Source organism: Anabrus simplex, chromosome 11 (assembly GCF_040414725.1).
Source record: "Anabrus simplex isolate iqAnaSimp1 chromosome 11, ASM4041472v1, whole genome shotgun sequence".
Taxonomy (NCBI): Eukaryota; Metazoa; Arthropoda; class Insecta; order Orthoptera; family Tettigoniidae; genus Anabrus; species Anabrus simplex.
In genome coordinates, this window is record NC_090275.1 from 134,627,391 (window position 1) to 134,651,310 (window position 23,920).

Sequence of the window (23,920 nt, forward strand, 5' to 3'; positions counted from 1 at the left end):
TCTGGAAGAAAGAAGAAGAAGAAATTTCAAGGAAATACGTATACGAATAAGTTGTTACATAGTGATTTAGTGACAGACAAAGTGAATGACCAAAACCTTTCTGCTAGTTCTTCTAAGCTTTCATCAGTGAAAATCACTCCTGATATTCATAACAGCAGTGACAATTTCAAGATTATTTTTTATAACGAGTGTCTCGAGTGTTGCTCATCTTGTAAAATATCTGGTACATTAGCAGTAAGACAGGAGGACAATCTCAGGTTCAGCTGGGGTTTATGCCTTAGAACTTTTTGTAATAACTGTGAATTTCAATCTCCAAACTTTTCTACTTCAAGGAAACATGGTAAAATGCATGAAGTCAATAGGAGCTTAGTGCATGGTATGAGCTTGATTGGTTGTGGATAAAGTGATGCAGAGAAATTTGCATACATTATGAATTTACCACCCCCACCTGTCCCAGGTAACAACAGATCTTGCTGAGGAGAAATTGAAAGAAGTAGTTAACCTGAAACACATTTCAGCTGATGGAACATGGCAGAAATGTGGACATTCTTCTTACCTGAATTTCTGTAGATACTGGTAAGGTCCTGGATGTGGAGGTGATGTTAAGGGTGCAGGAAGCATGCCAATGACGATAAAAATTCCCTTCAATATCTTGCATGGGAAGGTGAACATAAAGTGTTTGTGCTTGGAACTTTCATGGCTCTGCACCTAGTATGGAACCGAATGATGTCAAAAATATTTTTGGCCATTCCTTGGAGGACACGGGTCTGCAGTATGTGGAATTTTATGGGGATGGGGATCATCATCATCATCATCATCATCCTAAACCATCTCCAGTTTCCCGGGTGTGGTATATGAGCCTCCTCCATCTCATCCTGTCTTTGTACCATTCTTTCTCCACCAACTTGTCCCAATCGTGACCTCTCAGCACTACATCATTCTTAACTAAATCTATCCATTTCCTTTGTGGCCTTCCCACGGGTCGTCTTCCTTCTACTTTTCTGTTAAATTCCTTCCTTGCAGTTCTGTTTACTGGCATCCTCTTCATGTGACCAAACCACTTCAGTCTTGATGTCTGAATCTTATTGAGGAGAGAATAATCTATTCCTGCTTCTTTTCTAATTTTCTTATTCCTAATCTTGTCTTTCCTGGTTTCCTGGATCATAGTGCGTAGGAATTTCATTTCAGCTGCCTGAAGTTTGGAATTATCTCTATTGGTCAGTGTTGTGGTTTCGAGACTGTATGTAAGAACTGGTGTATAATAGGACTTGTACAATGTCATTTTTGTTTTCATGGATATTTGCTCATCCCACAGCAGGTGTCTTACCTGGTGGTAAAATTGTGTTGCTTTATTGATTCGATTGTTCACCTCATGTTTTGCTAGGTTGTCATTTGATATAACGCTACCCAAGTATTTGAAAACTGGAACGCTGTCCAGTTGGGCTTCATTTAACATGACTATTGGTTCGGCTCCTTCCCCATACACTTTCATCACCACAGTCTTGGTCTTGCTGATGTTTAAACCATATTTCTTAAACTCCTCATTCCAGCTTTGCATTCTCTCTCCCAATTCCTCTTCTGAGTCACTCCAGATCGCAACATCATCTGCAAATGTGAAGGCTTTGATATCTCCATGTTCTTTCCTTTTAATAGATTTCATTACTACATCCACTACAATAATTAATAGAAGTGGTGACAATGAGCTGCCCTGCTGCACTCCTCTCTTTGTTTCAAACCAGTCTGACAAACCACATCCTACTTGAATACAGCTTCTATTCCCACTATACAACATTTTCACTTTGTCTATGCGGCTGTCTCGCGCTTGAAGTTCTTTCATGCACTGCCAAATTCTTTCCCTTGGTACAGTGTCTTATGCTTTCTCAATGTCCAAAAATATTAGAAATAAAGGCTTGTTCTTCTTCCAGTATTTTCCCATTAGCATCCTAATTGCAAATATAAGGTCTGTAGTTGACCTTCCTGGTCTGAAACCATACTGCTCTTCTTCCAAAATTGGTTCAACAATATCTCTGATTCTGGTCTCTTATTATTTTTTCCAAGATTTTCAGGACATGAGACAGTGGTGTGATACCACAGCAATTAGTACATTTTCGTCGGCTTTCTTTCTTGAACAGAGGTACAATGATGCCCATCTTCCAGTCCTCAGGAATAGTATTTTCCTCCCATATCTTGTTGAGCAGTCTGTAGAGCCATTGGATTCCTGGAATTCTTGCTGCTTTCAGCATATTTGCACTTAGTTCATCTATGCCCACTGCCTTTCCTTTCTTCATGCTCTTGAGCGCATTTTCAACCTCAAGCCATGTAATTGGTGGTTCAGTTGTGGTTCCTTGACTTGGCCCTCCTCTATCCGTTGTTATGTTTTCTGTATCTCCATTCAGCAGATTTTCAAAATAGATCTTGAGTTCTTGTTTAATTTCTCCCTCTTCTTGTGCCAGAGTTCCATCATCATGTTCTACTGCTTTTATGGTCTCTTGATCCCTTCGCTTGTTTTTCACTACTCTGTATAGCAATTTCCTCTACTGTCCTCTTCCAGTTTGTCTGCAAACTCATTCCATTTCTTCTCTTTTTCTTCCCTTACGATGTTCTTTACAGCAAGCTTCTTGTTCCTGTATACTCCTTGAAGTCTTTGTATTTCTTGTTCATTTCGTTCTTGTCCTGTTTTTGTTTTTCCTTGTCCAGTGCCTTCTTTATTTGGTTTCTTTCCTTCACCGCTGTTTTCACTCTATCGTTCCATAATGGTGTCTCCTTTTTTCTTTTGATAGACTCCACATAGGTTTTTGGCTTCTCCCACAAAGGTGTCTTTGAAGGCCTTCCATTCTTCATTAACACTGGTTACTTCACCCTTCGGCAAACTCTGCTGAATCCTTACTTTGTATTCTTCCTTTATTTGGACTTCTTGCAACTTACAAGTTTTAACCCTTGGTTTTTTCATAATAATTTTCTGCTTTTCATTAGTCTTACGTTTGAAGTCTACCACCAACAATCTGTGGTCACTGTCCATGCTTTCACTAGGGATGACCTTTACATCTGTGATGTACCTGCCACCATCTTTATTTGTGATTACGTAGTCAATCAATGTTCTATACTGGCCATCCCAACTGTACCTTGTTATTCTGTGACTGTCTCTTTTTTTGAAGAATGTATTTTTGATTATAAGATCATTTCTTCTGCACAGATCTAATAGTTGTTCTCCTTCTAGGTTCCTCTGTCCAAATCCATGTGGACCAATGATGTTCTCGTACCCAAGTCTGTCTACCCCAACTTGCGCATTTAGATCTCCAATAATAACAACATTTTCCTTATTAACTTTATCTTCCAGGTCTTGCTGAAATTTCTCTTTGTCTTCCTCATTGCAGCCTGTCTGTGGGGCATACACTTGTATGCCGGTGTACTTAGTGTTCTCCAGTTTCATGAACATTTTAATGATTCTATTACTTTTGCAGATAACTTCAGCTGTAGCATCAGTCCCTTTGTTAATTAAGAATCCAACACCACTTTCCGCTACCTTCACTCCAGTATAATTTATATCCTCCACGAAGTGTCTTACTTCCAATCCCTTTCCATTTGGTCTCACTTAATCCCAATATTGATATTTTTCTTCTATCCATCAAGTCTAGGAGTTCTTTTACCTTTCCAGTTAATGATAGAATGTTCATAGTTCCAATTCGGTATTTGGGTCTCTTTTTTTATTTGGGGTTTCCTTTCAGAACATTGTATATCATCAGCCTTACGGTCATCATACTTTACAATTGTCTGAGAGGAAATGTCAGTCCAGTCTATAATCTTCTTTCTGAGGCTCTTTTTCTTATTGAAAGTGACTGTACTCAATACTCTCCTGCTAACTTGCTAGGCCTAACGCATAAGAGGATTTTCTTTCAGGGTTTACTCTCTTAGCCTTTGAGGATGCCTTCCTTGTCATACAAGGCAGTAGGATGGGTTGCCTCTTCCGCCATCTCCACCATACCGAAGTCCATTGAGCCATTGAGGTCTTCACCCTTAACCCAGGGCAAGGGCCCTCCATATTTATGACCCCTGGAGAGAGGGTGTAGTATTTTAAAACCCCCAGGAATTGGGCTACCTGTTGGTCCGCGGTTTGTAATGGTTATTTCAACCAGCCCTACATACTGCAGGGGCCCCCTATCTGCCACCTGGGGACGTGCTCTGTAGGGGTCAGGTTCCCCTGGTTACTTATTGGAAGTAGTGGAGTGAGACCCTTGGAACGTGTAAGACATTACCAGAAGAGGTTGGGTGCAGAAATTAGGCAGGAAGGGAAAGTTGACTGGGAAACTCATAGATAAAATGCAGAATTATTTTGGGATAGCTCTACGTTCAAACACCAGCAGTGTTGATGCCATGAGAAATGTTATTTGGACTATTCTCTCCCACTTGACTGCGACTTGAGATCGTCCCATGCATCACAGGTGTCACACCTGTCCCCGTTAAAATTGGCGATATTATGAATATTGTCAACAAGTGGAAAGTGAAAATTTTATTGTCTGCTTGGAACTGCAGCATATCATTTGGGGAGTAGTGGCGAGCTAAGAACGAGTTTTTTTCGTCGTTCAGAGGGGTGATACACCGGCAGGACTGTGCCAAGGTCAGAGCAAGCCACGTGACTACCGCACGCGCGCAATTCAGTCTGTTTCTGGAATAGTCTGCGCCAATTAAATGAGACCATCAGCCAATTACCGTTCTCGTTGAAGATCACACCTCCCAGGCTGATAATATAAAAAGGCCTTGTTTCGAGTAAATTGCTCTCTTGAAACTCTTACTCTGAAGTTCTGAAGCTCTTACTCTGAATATCCTTCGTCGTGTTGTGCTGCACCACATTATCGGACCACGTGGAGAAGTAATTTCAGTTCAAGTCGACGCCGTTCTGCTAGAATTTAGAGAAACCATTAGTGTATTCCTATGGAATAAAAACACTTTAAACACCAAGTTAAGTGTGAATGTGTAGACGAGCTAACTATATTCGACGTGCACTTGTGGAATATACTTAATTTTGTCATCTCAGTTACAGCTTGCGACCGGCGTTCTACCGAAGTCGTCTTGGAAGTTGAACACCTCAAGATGGATAATTCCGCAACCACCAACATCATCATTTCATCGAGGGACACCTGCTACGGAGCCTCCATGGAGCTGTAAAAATGTGAGGCGTGTCTGGTAATTGGAAGGAGACTGACCGGAGGAAAATGCTGAAATAATCGACTGTCGACGGGAATCGAACTCCATCAAAACTTGAGTACCTTTTTAATTTAATTTATCTGTCTTACCTTTTGTACAACTAGAGGTCTTTCTTCTTTAAGTCGTAGATCTATTAGTTTGTTGTAGTTAGAAATATTTCATTTTTCCACTTCTTAAGGTGTCGTGGTAGACTAGGTACGTGTGAATGAAATTTTTGAATCTATTAGAGTAGACATGTAGGTTGTCTTTGAATGATTTCCCATGCTTAGGAGCCTTATACTTAATAATCACTGACCACGCGATAAATCTACTTTCCTTGTAATGTTGAAAGTTACTGGACTGAAATTTACGTGTACATTTTGAGTGAATAGGGTCGAACCTAGTGTCTTTTAAGATCACTTGTTGTATTTATGATGAAGTCATCTAATTTTACGATATTCCACGAGGATCAGTAGATGTAATAATCACTTAAATAATAATAATATTGACTAAAGATCGGGTAAAACAGAATTAAACGCTCGTGAGCCATAAAATTACTGTAGAGTCCTTATATGTGAGATTGAATGTGCTCTGTTCATGAAGAGTCTGGAATATGACCAATCCTGAGGGATACTTGTTGTATAATTGTACAATTGATGATTTAATGGTGATATTTGACTTATTCTTGTGTATTGGGAACGCAAGATAGATTATAATTATTGGAGCACGTGTTGCGAGTGTATTTCACAAGTAGGGAATAAAAATAATACGATTAAGGCTCACGCTCGCGATAATTTCAACCTGTAGCCCAAACGATGGTAGTGCTTATGGATTTTACTAGAATCTTCCATTAAAATTTTATGAGTTAGATGAACTTACGTTGATATGTGAAATGTGTTTCTACCAAGTGATACCCATGACTTCGATCACTAGCCACTATAAATGAAGGATAATTTCAGTACACAGATTATTTTTGCTAGATATTACGCGACCTGTCCAACTCTAAAAATCATGAATAAACTTGCCAAAACAGGATTCGATGTAAATAATGTACATAACAGACGTGTTTCCTAGTGTGAATGTGTGTGTGTATGTAAATATGTATATTTCTCTTGTATCATGTTGGTTCCATTTAATTTGATCTGGTCATGCGCTTGCTGTGACGCAGATTACACTCATCGTTGTGTGTTGCCTTAAGAAGTAATTTTCATGCCCCTAAGGGAAAGTTTGGTTAACTTAAGTCGAGGAAGACTAGGAAAGGATTTATTTTCTTCGTTATCGAGATTTAAAAGGAAAGATCATCTCGTTATTTTATGAAGGCACTCGATTTGTAAATACAATTTATTTAACTAGCTCACACGTTGGTAATGTAAATTTCTGACTCATTTATAGTTGAACTTTGAAATATTTTAAGATTAATTTGAATAGAAATGAAATACAAAGATCAGAAGTGTAGTTCGTTAGCCGCATGATTACTTGGAGTTATGGTGAAACCAAGTCATTAATAATTAATTGAAATAATTATTCTGAAATGCTAATGACGATCATTAGGTAAATAATGCAGTGGAAATTTAATGAGAACACGATCGTGTGACAATGAAACGGAGGTTAATTAAATGATGAGATATTAATAATAATAATAACCAGAATAATAATTAATTAATTTTGAAAATTTTGAAATCAATTTTCATTTTCTACTAAAGTTCATGTTGGTGTCATTGACTAATGTTAAATGTTGTAAATGATAAATTCAGTTGAGTACATCTTAAAACCACGTGTTGAGACTACTTTGAGTTGGTAAAGCTTTGAACACATTTATTGTAAAACACTCGTTAGCAAGACAGCTGTTTATGATTTTATGAACTTCTATGTTAACTTATTTAATTCTTTCAATCAAATATTTTGATTCGGAAAGGCAAGAGGCCTAATTTTTCTTTGGTTTTCATTACAGCACAGTAAGGCTGGAGATTAAGAGCACGTGTTACCATAAATGAAGAAATGCAATATTATGGAAGTTCTATTTTTGTAAAACACATCAGCAAGAGTATTTTATTTGTTGTTTGCTTATGTGAATAAATGTCAGAGTGTTGTTTTAATATTTCTTTTTATCCTGCTTGGTCATCAATCCTTAACATCCCTTAAATGCCTCTAGAAAGTGATAGCCAACGATCGAACGGTCCACCTTGGGATCTCTCGCTCGATGGCTGGGCTTAGCTCGGGAAAAATGGGGGCACACCTGGTGTTCATACCCGCGGGTAAAGGCTGAAAACAAACTGCAAGGATATTAACATAAACAAGGCATTTCTGTAGAGATTCTACATGCTGTAAAACCATTATATGAGAGACTGTCTGACCCATCTATGTTGTCTAAGTGTGTGTTTTTGGGCTGGACACCCTCAGATTTGGAGTGAATGTATACTGTGTGCCATTTCAACTGATGAAATACTGCAGACATAGAATGGACATACATCCGGGATATTACACAATGAGAGGAGCACTGAAGGCAGATCAGGATTGGATAGCGAAGAGCTCTTATCACTCTATGTCCCCGAAAGAAACAGAGAAGACGGTATCTCGAAGGGAGGAGGAAAGAACACTAACAAGGAAGGAGTGACCTATGGAGCCAAGCAGGTGTGTGAAACATGTGTCTTAAATTTTTTTTTTGCTATTGGCTTTACGTCGCACTGACACAGACATGTCTTATGGCGATGATGGGACAGGAAAGGGCTGGGAGTGGGAAGGAAGTGGCTGTGGCCTTAATTAAGGTACAGCCCCAGCATTTGCCTGGTGTGAAAATGGGAAACCACGGAAAACCATCTTCAGGGCTACCGACAGTGGGGCTCGAACCCACTATCTCCCGAATACTGGATACTGGCTGCACTTAAGCAACTGCAGCTGTCGAGCTCGGTGTCTGTCTTCATATAACATCATTGTGTAACTTCTCTACTGATTTTCTCAAAACTAATTTTTTATGCTGATTTCCAAATTCAAAACAAAATATCTCATGCAAATTTTGACCTAAGACTATTTATTTATTATATTATTTACATATTTTACGCCCACATTGGAGCACTTGAATCAATACATTTGAGTTAATTTCTTCTTTTTCTTCTCCCAGAACTTTCTCATCCTCTCCGACCTGGAAGCCCTTTGTGTGTCTGATATAGTATATTGTTTCCGTTCAACTGTTTTTAGTTTCAGACTTATGCTTTTGTTCTTCAAAATCCTCTTCTCTTTTCTGTCTGATTTGTTGCCGAGTTATACCCAATTCTTCCAAATCCTGAACTTCTTTGAACCAATTATTATTGATTTTATTTTCCAAAAAATAATCAACTAGTTGTTTCAGTATCCTGGTATCTGGCAATCTTGATATGTGACAGAAAAAGGAAATTCTTCTTTTACGCATTGTAGATATTATTGATTCACATTCACGATAGACACTGTTGTTAGGCAACAATCCTCACTGTCCATCAACTTGGTGTTTTTTATTAATAATTGTTCTAAGAATTCTTCTATCAGTTTTCTGTAATTTGTCTGTTGTAGATTTTACATTTAATTTGAATAAAGTTTCACTAGCGTACGCTGTCTCAGGTTTAACTATGGAATTATAGTGTTTCAGCTTAGTGTTTATCGAAAGAGATTTTTTTTAATAGGTTGGCCAGATAAGTCTTTGTGCTTGTTTAAATTTAGTTGTTCTGTGTTCTATTACTTCTTTTTCATTTGTGTTCCATGTTATTATTTCCCCAAGATATTTTAATTTCTGAACAATTTTTATCTCTTTATTACTGTTCAGATGAATAACTGGTAAATCAACTTTAAAAGTTGGCATCATTTCTGTTTTTCCAAATGAAATTTGTAATCCCATTTTTTCTGCTATAATTTCTAGTTGTTCAATTTGAAATTTAGCCTCTTCTATTGTATTTGAAAGTAATGCTAAATTGTCCACAAAAGCAAGGCAGTTGAGTTTAATATTTCTACCGATCTTGATAGTTGGTTGGCATTTCTTGTTCCATTCACGCATAACCTTCTGCAATGCACAATTAAATAACAAATGGTGAAAGTCAGTGTCCTCGTCGAAGTCCAGTTCTTATAGTGAATGATTCTGATAATTCACCTCTAAATTTAACTTTTGCCTTCGTATTTTTAAAAGTCATACTAATGAGGTTAACAAGTTTTTGGTGTAAGCCAAATTCTTTAAGGCTTTTTAATAATGAATCACAATGAATACTGTTGTATGAATAATATATCAAATCAAAGGTAAGAAGCTATCAAATGTTGAATACTAGGATCTTTGGGATAATTTGAAAATGAATGTGGCCCACCATTGAAAAAATTTCTATAAGTAAAAAATAGAAATAACATGATATTCATTACCAGTCCTCTGTAGTACACAACAGTGAGTATTAAGGTAGCTTGCAAGTAGTATTATTTGTTGAGGAGATACAATGTTTTGAAAATTCTGACAAATTTTAATTTTTTAAATTTTCAGCATTTCAAATTTTTAAAAAATTTAAAATTGTTTTTGTTAATGTCTATAAATGCTGAACCCACCATATAAATTTCAAACTGTAAATGTGCAACGTGAACACTAGTTGTTCTTCAGACTGATATTGCATATACAGTAAAACCTCGTTAATTCGAAGTCATTGGGACTCAAAAATCGGACTTCGAATTACGTGATTTCGAATTAACCGCCAATTCGCAATTCAGAAGTACCAACCCTTGCCGCGTTACGAAATATTCTAAGGCCCGTTACTGCATGCAGTTAACCTTGATTCAGTTTAAACCTTTCAAATGCCATGAAAAAAGAAATATATACTAAATTTATCCAAAAATGTGCATTTACAGTATTCAAATAATGCACTTGCATATCTCATTGGCAAATATAACCTCACGCGACGGAAGAACGGAAAAAAAAAGAAAGGAAAAAAAAGCACGATTCAAAGACGAGGAGAAATCTATGCTGGCTCCCATGTGCAAGTGCTTTATTCATTGGAGTACTATACTGTATGCATTTTAGATGCCTTGTATTTACACAGAAAGGACCCGATGCCCTTGAAATCAAACTTTCCTATGACTCTAACCTTGTACGATTTTCCGCCATGGCACTTCTCTCCTACTTCAGAAATGTAAACACTTGCCGCGTCACAAAGTATTCTAAGACCCATTAATACATGCAATCACCTCGATTCACAGTTTAAACCTTTCCAATGCCATGGAAAAGCTATTTCCGAAATGTACCCAACAAGGTGCATTTACAATGTTCAAATAATGCACTTGGGTAAATCACTGACGAACATAACCTCACGCAACGAAAGAAAAAAAAATCACACAATTCAAAGACGAGGATAAATTATGCTGGTTCCCCTGTGCAAATGCATTATTTTTTGGATTTCTGTACCGTTTGCATTTTTAGATGCTTTGTACTGGGATGGAAAGTGCCCGACGCCCTTAAAACATTGTAGCTTATCGAACTTTTCTATGACGAGGGGATAAAGTTTCTCGCTTCCATGTGCATTGCAGTTGCAACGCACTACAATGACCATCATCCCCGACCCTTGTACGATTCTCCGGCTGGCACTTTCTCCTTCAAAACCATAAGACCGTTTGGGCTCGCATTAAAATAAAGCAATGCAGTTTCATCGACAATGACAGTATTGTTCGGTGCCTATGAATTTATTATATGAGCCACGCTTTTTCGTCAACTGTCGGCATCGCCAGTGTTCGCGCATTCTGTTTTCCCGCACACTGCCTGTTGCGTGATATTACGGCATTCCTTAAAAGGTTGAATACAAAAGAATTCCGATTTCATTCAACTTGGCAATCATGAAGCGCACTGTAGACCCACCGAAGTGAGTGTAAGTGCGGAAAGCTACCCCTCCACGTTCCGGAACACGCGTTCTATTATGACGCGGATAAATTTCGAGTTGAAATTACTCTGTAACATACTATTGTTTTAAAATGTAAAGGCAGTTTCGAATTAAAAAACTGAATTTCGGTAATGGGGCCGACAATGTACTTCGAATTACGAATTATCCGTATTTCGAATTAAACAATTTAAATAACATGCAAAACTGTATCTCATGTTTCCGGGAATGAGAGCTTCTTCGAATTACGTGGGATTTTGAATTAACCGATTTCGAATTATCGAGGTTCTACTGATACGGTACATTAACTAATATGAAACAATATTGCTCACACACAACTATCAAGTAGTTTTCTCTTGGCTGATGCAACCGGCTGTTATTTTGTGAACTCTTCCACATTTTCCAGTTGTTCACGCCTTACTGCAGGATGGTATTATTTTCTCTGTGGCCAATATTTCTAAGCAAAGATTGTTATCCTCCAAAGCAAAATGATGATGACAAGATTGTATAAAAAGGAAGTTGCCTAACATGGAAATACGAAGTGGAGAAGAAGAGTGGGACAATTTAAGGCAGACATTTGTGAAAGCAGCAATTGAGGTATGCAGGAAAACAAAAGCAAAGGTTAATTGAAAGGAGATACAGTACTGGCCAGACAAAGTAAAAACAGAAATAAAAGAAAGGAACAAGGTGAAGAAAGAAATGGATAAGGAAAAGCAAATAATATATCAGAGGGATCAGAATAAGATAGAAAGGTTACATGTGTAATACAAAAGATTGAAACTACAAGTAAAGACGATTATGAAGGAAGAAAAGGAGAAGTGTTGGACAGAGTTCACCAACAAAATTGAGCAAGATAGTTGAGGAAATCAGAAACTATTATAATGAGGATGACTGCTCGGAGGAAGAAGGAGATAAGAAAATGAAAATAATACATGGAGAAAAAGAAGAGAACCCAATAACATGGTTGGAACTTGAAAGGGCAGTGAAAGCAATGACCAAAGGTAAAGCAAGTGGAAAAGACGAATTCAATGCTGATATGATTAAGGCAGCAGGAAGCATTGGACTACAGTGGCTATACAGAGCCCTCAATGCCATATGGAAGGATGAAACGATGCCTGAAGATTGGCAACAAGGAAGCAATGTACCACTGTTCAAAAAAGGAAATAGGAAGAAATGTGAAAATTATAGAGGTATAACTCTATTATCACATGGGCTAAAAATAATGGAGAAAGTCACAGACAAAAGACCGAGGGATATAATAGAAACACAGTTAGAGGAAGAACAATATAGCTTTATACCGAATAGATCAACAATAGACTTGATATTTAGAGTGCGAACGATAATGGAAAAACATCTGGAAAGGAACAAGGAAATCATCTTTGTATTTTTGGATTTGGAAAAAGCTTATGATACAGTTAAGAGAAAACACATGGGAATGCATACTGAAAAGGACTGTACCATCATTAATTAACAAGATAAAAATGTTGTATCATGATAGTAAAAGCAGGGTACAAGTGGAGAGTGGTGACTCTGAAACATTTTATACAAAAAAAGGTCTCAAGCAAGGAAGTGCACTGTCGCCATTATTGCTTATTATATTGATGGATGAAATCATAAAACGTGTAAAACAGAGTATCAGTAGTGATTAAATGAATGCTTTGGTATTTGCAGATGATGTGGTGATTTGGAAAAAGGGAGAAAAGGAAGTACAAAGGAGACTGGACATTTGGAATGAAAATCTGAAGGAGTTTGGAATGGTAATTAGTAAAAAGAAAACTGTAGTGATGCATTGTGGAAAAGAGAAAAAGAGAAGCCAAGTGAACATAGACGGAGAATGATTAGAGAATGTAGAAAGGTTTACATATCTGGGTAGCATTATTAATGGAAGTAATTAAATCAACCCTGAAATTAATAACGGACTAAGTAAATGTATAGCATTTTATCATAAAGTCAGAGAGCTTTTATGGGATGATAAAGTACCCACGAGAACGAAATTAACATTATATAAACAGTATTTCATACCAATTGAAATATATGGACTAGAAATGCTGGTAACTAATAAGAGGCAAGATAGTAAGATCCCAGCAGTAGTAATGAAATTTTTAACAATATCGGTTAAAAAGGCAAGAAGAGACAGAATTCAAAATATTAAAATCAGAGAAGAGCTAAATATAGAACCGTCAGTATAGAAGATACAGAAAGCAAGACAGATGGTTTGGACATGTAAAAAGAATGGGAAAGGAATGGGTAGCAAGAAGGGAATTGGAAAGAGAAGTTAAGGGAAAGAGACCAGTTGAAACACCCAGAAGAAGGTGGATGGATTAGATTTGGAACGACATTAGAGAAGCTGGATTGGATGTGGTAGAAGTATTGGAGCAGGAAAAGTGGAAGGACAGAAAGGAGTGGAGGAGGCTTGTTAACCTCACCTGGGCGGCTGGAGTGGGACATTGATGATGTTGATATTTATAAATGATCCATTTGATTAGAGGATTAATAAAAAAGAGGTGGACACAGCAACCGGGCCAGACCATTACTGGGAAAATTCATGATGGCTTCAAAACAGCTCAAACCATTCCTACATACAAACAAGGTGATCCGGTGCAAGTTGGAAATTGGCACTCAATTTCAAGCTGTTTCATTTAGTGATGTTGTTGAGTAAACAACATCAGGCCACACAAAGAAGAGCATGTGTAACTGGGCATTCTGATGCAAAACTTATGTTGTAATGGCACATTCAAACTGCCAGAGATGTACTCCAACGCAGCACAACATATGAAGGTTGGGCGAAAGTCATTGCAGATCACAAACTGCTATTTGTTGCGTGGAAGCTATCCAGGTATTGTGTGTATTCACAACAGATGACTCTGGCACAGAGAGCGCTGTGCTGAATACGCCTGCCCAGTATGGCACAAGTCCTGCCATGTGGCACTCAACAAGACATGTCTGCGTCCTACACCTCTGTCTTGCCGTTACGGCACCTTCCAACATCAGTAGTGAAATAGCTGCCATGAAAGAGAAGGCATATCCTCTGTTTGGCTATCAGCCAGATCAAGAAGAAGCTTCTTCAAATCTACTGAGGCACTTCATGGTCCATCGAGGCAACCAAGAAGGGTATGGCAGACAAAAAGCGAGCATATGGATGAATGAACATTTGCTTCCTGGTCACATAGCAGACTGGGTAATTCCAGTCTGTGTGAATGCGGTACTTGTTCAGCCTGTTGTACAGTGAAAGACCTGCTCAAGGCAATGTGGCCAGTTACAGTCTAATCCTGCGACAATACAGTTTATGTGCCTTTTTCCTTTTTTTTCCAAAGTTTTAAAATGTATATATTATTCTGTCGTTAAGTCTTTAATGTAATGTTTCTTGCTTCTGACATGATAAATACCAGTCCTTAAAAATAGAGAAGAAATTTGTTATCTTGGAGTGTCTTTCACAAACTAGCTAGCATTTAGTGGGCTCCCTGTAACAACCTTAGTTCTAAACTGATATACTGTACACACTTCATCACCCTTACTACTGTCTGACCAAACATTTTACATACTAAATTCACAGTATCACCAGTTCTTGTGTATCCTTTCAAAACAACTCACCCACAACTGATTCCTACAGCATTTCTTTCTGATATCGACAAACCAATCAGCAATGAGGCAAAATAATTAATACAACTTCCAACTGATGTAGCTGATGCCATGGTTTGTTCTAAAGGAATGTTGCTGTGCTTCTTGGGAGTCAAGATTACAACATATTAATACCTGTAAAATGCTTGCACTGGAAAGGAAATGATGTACAGTATTATGCTCCCATATTCAAAGTTTTCCCATTGTTTGCAACATATTTTTATTCATCCCCTCAGCCTTCCTACACTCACAATGTTTTAAAATCCTCAGATTTACTTTTGCGACATGCTATGCTTCTATGCTTCCCGCCATTTACACCATGTAAGGCTGTTCGAGAGGGGGGAGGAAGTGATAGGAAAAATGGTGTCACAACTAACCTAAAACATATTGAATAACCACGGCAACACGACCAAATAAAACAACCGTAGTCTAGTTCTTAGCAAGGAACTCCTGGCTAGGTGTGCAATGAACCACACACATTCAAAGTTGTGAAATGATCAACTGTTTGTCTTGCCTGACCTCATTTGCCATTTTCCAAACTCTCTCATATATTAAAATAACTAGTACCGGTTTCAACGCTCATGTGGGCCATTCTCAGCTAGACACATGTATAAAACTCAAAAACTATAAAATAGCATTGATTAAAATATTCCATAGAAAAATATTGCAGTTCTGTGTGATGTGTGAATTGGAATTTGTGTACCCCACTGTTGCCCTAGATGAATGTCGTTATAATGTTACATTGGTACTGTACATTTTGTGTGGTACTGTGAAGATCGTCGCAATGTTGCTTAGTAGTTAGCTTGAGGGAACGTCCTTAAGTTTGTTGATCTGTAATGGTGAAATTGAGAGTTATAGTTAGATTTATGGGATTGCCAGATTATGTTGACAAAATTCTGTATGCACTCCCTTATCAAACATGATCTGCAGTCTAGAACCTGTCTTGATTTTCTTGAACATTTTTCTGGATGACCACGGTTAAATGAGAGTCTACAGTATCTAGATGACTGTTGTGATGGTGCCTAACAGAACAAGGACCAAATTCCAGTAAAGCCTGTACCTTGATATCAGAGTCTTTCATCTCCAGCTTATGTTTCAGGTTCTTGGTCTCTTCAAGCTCCTTCTTCACTGCCTGAGCCCGCAGGATGATGGGTGCAGTCACCTGAAACAAAACCGCATCACACATATTTCACCCGTTCTCGTTATTTTTCAAAGAACAAAGACAATTAAATGGCACACACATGGCCAAGCAATTTGAAAATAAAGCTAAATCTTAAATTTTAAGGTAGTCGAAAGCAGAGGAAATAATATGTCTGATTACCAACATTATTGTGGTAACTTGTGTATGCTGTAAGAAAACCACACTCAATAATAACCATATCATAGAAAAATACTACTTTTTTTCACTTTTCACAATAACAAGGCTTTCTTGCCTGCTATTTCAACTGTATCCAACTTAATTAATTTTGCACGAGACATTTTTTAATGCCCTTCACAATCAGGGAACTGATGTAATCTACACTGACTTTTCAAAAGCATTTGATAAAAATCAACAAAGATATCTTATTGAGAAAACTTTCAATGTTTGGACTCACCACACCAATGTCTAGACTAATAGTGTCATACCTCAGGGATGCCATATTTGTAAGCTGGACATTTACTCTGTGCATTTGCGAGTTCCCAGGGTTCAAACCGTGATCCTGTCTTCATCATAATACTGTATATATCGATGACTTACCTTCTAGAGTTAAATATTCCAATTGTTTTATATGCAGATGATACAGAGCAGTTATTTAGTTCTTCTTATATGTATAACATGGTTCAACCCTAAAGAACAACTAAATAACTTAACATCTGAGATGCACAGAGGATGGAACATCTCCAATATCACAGACATCTCATACAACTGGAGTAAAGAAATAATGTGAAATACCATTACCACTGAGGTAGTACGAAAGAACGTTAAAGAAAAAAATAAAAATCCACAGACCGTTTCCAGTCATTTGACCGAATCAAGAATGGAACTGATGAAGCCCTCTTCTAGCGGCGAGGATAGGAATTGTGTTGGCTGCTGAAACCTGTCACACTCCTCTGAGGCAATGATTAATGAATGACAGATGAAATGAAATAACATTGGGAGTGTTGCTGGAATGTAATATGCCAGGGAAAACCCGAGAAAAACCTGTCCTGCCTCCGCATTGTCCAGCACAAATCTCACATGGAATGACCAATGTTTGAACCATGGAACCCAGACATGAGAGACCGCTTGAGCCATGGAGGCTCTCAAACGTTAAAGAAATCAAGACCAATTTAACCCTGACAGTAACACGTCTATAAATATCGCTTTAGTTACACCACACCTCTCGAAGACGTGCCACTCAAAGCCTATTATTTAAAGTTACATTAAAGTTACCAGACGGAATGAACAAGGAATAGAGGTGGTAGAGGGGATAACTCTCCCCTCCTTATGAGGACTAGATGGCATTCATTCGCACAACACGTCAGAACAACAGAAAATCGTATGGTGTAATTGTCAGGGTTAAGAATTGATGACATCAGAATTGATCAGATGAAACAGTGAAGAGAAGGATAGCACAAGCAGAACATGCATTTATGACAAAGAAAGACATTTTAGCCAGCAAACATCAGAAAAACCTTTGAAAAATCATTTGTTTGGAGTACATTGCACCATGGAAGTGAGTAAACTGGAAACGAACCACCCTGAAGCTGCAGAAATGTGGACAGGGAGCAAAACTGCAAGAACAAGCTGGATGCAAAGAAAAACCAACCTCAAAGTTTTAAGGGAAGTCCATGAAGAGAGAAGAATATTAAAGGAAATGGAAAAGAGAAAAACAAATTGTACTGGACAACATCCTTGAAGGAAAGAAAGGAAGAGGGCAGCCTAGAATGTGACAGAGGAGAGTGAACGTGAGATAGTGTTGCTTCTTACGAATCAATCACCTGTAGTAGCTCTCACACTGTCCATACATACAAAATAAATTACAAAACATTTAACTGTGTTTAAGTTAGTACGTAGATGAAAGAAACAGTAGTGAAATCCAAAAAGAAGTCATGGGAAGATTTTGGTAATAACCTGGAAAGGCAAGTTCACGCAGCAGGCAAACCTTTCTGGACAGTAATAAAGAATCTTAAGAAGGACGGAAAAAGGAAATGAACAGTGTTTTGGGTAATTCAGGTGAATTCATAATAGATCACAGGCAATCACTGGATGGATATTTTGAAAATCTTCTCAACGTAATAGGAAATCCTTCTGGTGATGTCTTGAACAACCAAGCTCATGGGGAGGAGGAAAATGATGCTGGTGAAATTATGCTTGAGGAAGTGGAAAGGATGGTAAATAAACTCCATTGTCATAAAGCAGCAAGAATAGATGAAATTAGACCTGAAATAGTGATATATGGTGGGAAGACATGGGTGAAATGGCTTCAGAGAGTAGTAAGATTAGCATAGAGTGTTGGTAAAGTACCTTCAGATTGGACCTATCTATAAGCAAGGGAATAGGAAGGATTGCAACAACTATCGAGGTATCTCATACCAGGCAAAGTATTCACTGGCATCTTGGAAGGGGGGGTGCGATCAGTGGTTGAGAGAAAGTTGGATGAAAACCAGTGTGGTTTCAGACCACAGAGGGACTGTCAGGATCAGATTTTCAGTACGCGCCAGATAATTGAAAAATGATACGAGAGGTATAGACAGTTATGTTTATGTTTCGTAGATCTAGAGAAAGCATATGACAGGGTACCGAGGGAAAAGATGTTCACCATACTGGGGGACTATGGAATTAAGGGTAGATTGTTAAAATCAATCAAAGGCATTTATGGTGACAATTGGGCTTCAGTGAGAATTGATGGTAGAATGAGTTCTTGGTTCAGAGTACTTACAGGGGTTAGACAAGGCTGTAATCTTTCACCTTTGTTATTCATAGTTTACATGGATTGTCTGCTGAAAGGTATAAAGTGGCAGGCAGGGATTCAGTTAGGTGGAAATGTAGTAAGCAGTCTGGCCTATGCTGACGACTTGGTCTTAATGGCAGATTGTGCCGAAAGCCTGCAGTCTAATATCTTGGAACTTGAAAATAGGTGCAATGATTATGCTATGAAAATTAGCCTTTCGAAGACTAAAATGATGTCAGTAGGTATGAAATTCAACACAATTAAATGTCAGATTGGTGATACAAACTTGGAACAGGCAAATAATTTCAAGTATTTAGGATGGTTATATAGTAAGATTGAATCAAGCTAATGCAGAGGGCTTGCAGGTGCGATCAACAGTATTCTGTAAGAAGGAAGTCGGCTCCCAGACGAAACTATCTTTACATTGGTTTGTTTTCATACCAAGTTTGCTTTACAGGAGCAAAAGCTGGGTGGACTCAGGATATCTTATTCATTAGAAGTTAGAAGTAACAGAGATGAAAGTAGCAAGAATGATTGCTGGTACATACAGATGGGAAGAATGGCAGGAGGGTACTCGGAATGAGGAGATAAAGGTTAAGTTAGGAATGAACTTGATGGATGAAGCTGTACGCATAAACCGGCTTTGGTGGTGGGATCGTGTGAGGTGAATGGAGGAGGATAGGTTACATAGGAGAATAATGGGCTCTAATATGGAGGATGAGAGAAATAGAGGGAGACCAGGATGATGATGGTTAGACTCAGTTCCTAACAATATAAAGATAAGAGGTATAGATCTAAATGAGGCCACAGCACTGGTTGCAAATAGAGGATTGTGGTGACGTTTAGTAAATTAACAGGGGATTGCAGACTGAACACTGAAAGGCATAATGATCTATAATGATAATGTACATGTATGTATGTGAGTGAATGAGTTATCTCAAGGACCACATTCATTTCATGGTCAATGAAAATTACAAGAAACTTGGTTTCTTAACGAGAAGCATGAGAGATTGTCACTGTTCTTAGCATATTGTAAGGTAAAGTATGAAATATACCGTGGTAATAAAGTCACTCTACTATAAATCATACCAAAATTAGGTTGGGAAGGTTAAAAAAGTGTTGCTTAAGATACCTATACTACAAACAATAACAGATATTTGTCACCATTACACAGAACTTCTGAATGAGTTGTTGAACTGATGGAGGATCACTGAGGAAGTTTTTCTGTACAAACTTGTGAATAAGACAACTGGCTCCTGTATTCTTCAGTACCAGGAGAGGAAATTTAAGATTCAGGCAGTTCATTATAATTCCAGTTTCCAAGACAGCAATTTTCAGACATTCAGCACAGTCAGATGTTGCTCATGGTCTTGATGTTTACTGTGGAAGTTATCACTAAATAGGTAACAAATGGCCCTGCAATTTAAAGTACCGGTATATGGTTCGTTTGTCTGCTTTTCAGTTAGTTGTTTTTTGGCAATGCAAGGTGAGGCCCAAGCATTCATCTGGTGTGAAACTGAGAAACCACGTTCAGGGCTGCCAACATCCACCATCTCCTGAATGCAGTTAGTTTATTGTATTGCTACAGAATATTTTAAAACTTTCTACATTTCCATTTTGTTCCTATGTATTATTTCAATTTCTTTTTGAGGAAGTACTGTAAATTGTTATCCCCACCTTTCTCCTAATCTAGCTCCTTCCACCATTGCTCTTCCATCATTTTGTCAAAGACCAGGTTTCTTCTTGTTGCAGTCCACTTTATCCTCCTTGTTCTAGGTGTTCCTCTCCATCATCATCTTTTGTATTCTTTTCTCCTCCATCCTCTTTGCATGACCAAACCATCTTAGTTTACCCTAGCAAATCTCTCATTTAGGTTTTCCATCCAGACCTCCTTTCTCGTATCTTCATTTGTCAGTCTGTCTTTCCTACCTTACTTCATTGACTTGAATTCATCTCTCCTGCCAGGTCATACATTTAGTACATTATCTACATATTCCACACAAGGTTTCTTACACTCTGATAGAATCCACCCTGTTGCTAATCTCCATGTCCAAACAGCCCTGTATTGTGCGTTAATTCACTCCCTGGGTATTAAAAAAACTATCGAAAATTCCAAGGTTTTGACCGCCAATTTTCACAATGCCTTTCCCTTCTCCTTCACCTCTTGATATCAGCATGGTCTTGCTTTTCTCTGCTTTGATTTTCATACCGTCAAAGATTTGTCAGGACCAACAGCAATGGGACGTCTGGTCCCCCTACTGTAGGCTGCAGTTTAGAAGTCAACTGTTGAAATGGTGCAAGGAATGTACAACAACTGTGTCAGCAGTTTGGAATGGTTTAGAAATTAAACTGAAGTAAGACAGCGGAGTGTTTGTTTCTAATGGAAATTGCAAAGGAGACTAAAGAAGCATCTGGGAATAGGGAGATGAAGTGACTGATAGAGTTCTTGATCCACTGAACAAGAAAATTGAAAAGTATGCTATGCTGATATCAAGAGGAGAAAGACATTGTGAAAATTGGGGGTCAAAGCCTTGAAATTGTCAACAGTTTTTAATACCTAGGGAGTGAACTAACACAGAATACAAGGCTGGACATGGAGATTAGCAAGAGGGCAAAGCATTCCGACAGTGGAGAATCATCAATCGGATAAGAACTGGACATGGTTATCTATTGTGCAAATGGGGTTGGACTAGCTCTGCAGATTGTGATTGTGGTGCCTCTTCTCAGTCAATCCACTACATTGTTGCTCCCATCTTGACCTGGACACTGACAAATGAAGATGTAAGAAAGGAGGTTGGGATGGAAAACCTAAATGAGAGATTTGCTAAGGAAAACTAAGATGGTTTGGTCATGTAAAGAGGATGGAGGAGAAAACAATACAAAAACAGAGGAACTTGGAGGGAAAGGGAGTGAGAGGAAGACCTAAAACAAGGAGGATCTATTCAATAACGAAGAATGTGATAAGAAACCTGGACTGGGACAAAATGATCTTGGAAATCTTGTAAACTGCATCTGGTTTAAACCACCTTAATTGGACTCAGACTCTGCTGGTACAAACAAACAAACAGTTCTTCAAAAATATATCCTACCAGAAAACGGAATCCAGCATAAAGCATTCAAAATAATTTTCTCGACTGCAATAAGTCAAGTCGTTTTCAGAGTGCCCTATAGCGCTATTGTACAAGCTACAATCATACTCTTATTCTGAGCGAAGATATTGGCAACAAGACCCCTTTTTACTTAAAGTGTTTTGCTTGTAAGTGATCCCTTGACAAATCACATCTTGGGAGAAAGTTGGCAATGCTCACCTTTTCTTCTGTGTTGGTACCAATACTGATGTCATACTCATTCTCTTGGAGAAACTGAGACAACTTGGCCACCTCAGCTTGTATAAGACCCAGAGACCACTTAATGCTCTCCACTGGACCTCGATCCTCGTGCTCATAGATGCGATCAGTCGCTGTGTGTGCTAGCTCACGGAGCTTGTCGTTAGTTATCCCAACATCCTGGTCTGAAACATGAATGCCATATTCATATATCATATAGTACATGAGCTTCCTCATATGACCATCTAAATAGCTTTCCGAGAACAATTAGCCAGGTATCTTTCTTGAGACAAAAGGCTCAGCTGCTTCATTGCTCATTAATATAACAGATAAGCGTTATACTGTAGACCTTTTGTCAGTGAGATAGCCAACTCCTAGAACTATATTTAAAGCATAACTACCTAACCAGCATATCACAGCTACAGCTAAAAGCTACACAGCTACAAGGAAAGAAATCTAGAAACAAATGTGTGCTTTCTGAAGATCTTGATGCTCTTGGATTTCATTTTCCATTCCTATCTTACACTTGTCACATCAAGACAGTACATCTGTACATTTCTTTTGACAGAGTGAAACTGGAAGAGAATTTCATAATCCTTGAACATAGATTAAACTCTAAATAATGAGAGGATTATTAAATTTCATTAAAAGAAATAAAACTAGTGAAGTAAGGAATAAGATCATCACATAAAATTAGTCAAATGTAAAGGGAACCAAACATCACCATAGCTCAGAAAATAGAGAATTTAAATTACTAAAACCAGAATAAATTAAAATAAGTTAATGAAAAAGGTAAGAAATCAATTACACAATATAAAACAATAAAGAAGACAGCTAACTACATTTAAAATCAAAGCACAGAGAAATCACCACCAGTTCTCATCAAGAAAAACAAACGACACACCCACACAATAAACGTAGGGACGGCCGCAAACAATCAAAACTAGAATAAACCAAAAAAGGACGACCATGATATTAAATATGACAAACCATGATAATAACCGTTTACTTCAGGTTTCATGTACAAAATCTTTTACAGGTTTAAAAGTATTAAAATTGTAATTATTACCTTATAATTCATTCATGGATTCAGTTGTTATGCACATTCTAATATCCATATTAGATTGTCAATTTTGAGCGCACACTCCCACATTTACCACGTGTATATTTAGAAAACAGAGAAGGGACCCCAGACTCAAATGAAAATAAATAAATGCAGAACAAAAATAATAGACACCATTAGAACTTACTCTCAAATAACAGAGTTTCATCATCATGCAAAGATATGATAACACTACCAAACTCACACAGGTGAACATAACCTACAGGAACCCAAACACACATAATAATAAACCACCAAACGAAGAAAGTGAAGTAATTATGTGCTGGGAGTGTGCGAGGACATATTCAGTTTACCAGATGCAGGTCTTTTCATTTGACGCTCGTAGCCAACCTGCACGTTGAGATGAGGATGAAATGATGATGAAGACAACACATACACCCAGCTCCTGTGCGAGCAAAATTAACCAATGATGGTTAAAATTCTCGACCCTAGTGATACTTCATTTGGTAAATACTGAGACACAATACACCCATCCATCTGGATAAAAATATGACATATTTCACAAGTACTTTTACAATAATTAATGTTGGTTCTTCTTTTACGGCCTCATTGGATTACTTCAGTCTATCATTTTCGAGTCATCTTCTTTGACAGGTTTTCTTTCCTAATTGCCCGGTAGCTTTTCATTCGTTCTGAACTTTTCTGCCATTCATCTTTTTCACTATATGTCTATTTTTGGTTTAAATCTTATTTTTTATGTTTTTCAGTTTCTTTGTATTTTCTCTTCTGGTTTGCAAATCCTCCATATCCTCTCTGATTTCCTTAATCCACCCTACTTGTGCCTTCAGATTCCAGAGTTTGACGGTGGGACAAGAACACCTTCAAGCTCGGGAGCACAACAACCCACTAAGGTCGAAGAGGATATGTTCACCAACCATTACCTCAATAAGT

The 23,920-nt window shown here is 38.0% G+C and overlaps 1 protein-coding gene across 3 annotated transcripts in view; it reads right to left on the reverse strand.

Moving 5' to 3' along the window:
• DCTN1-p150 (dynactin subunit 1) overlaps positions 1–23,920 on the reverse strand; it is a 684,595-nt gene that overhangs the window by 172,936 nt on the left and 487,739 nt on the right. For all 3 annotated transcript variants that reach the window (XM_067155601.2, XM_067155604.2, XM_067155600.2), the window contains 2 exons: positions 21,889–22,091; positions 15,727–15,828 (listed from right to left, as the gene is read on the reverse strand). In XM_067155601.2, coding sequence (XP_067011702.2) covers positions 15,727–15,828; positions 21,889–22,091 — 305 coding nt within the window. The remainder of the gene's footprint in view (positions 1–15,726; positions 15,829–21,888; positions 22,092–23,920) is intronic.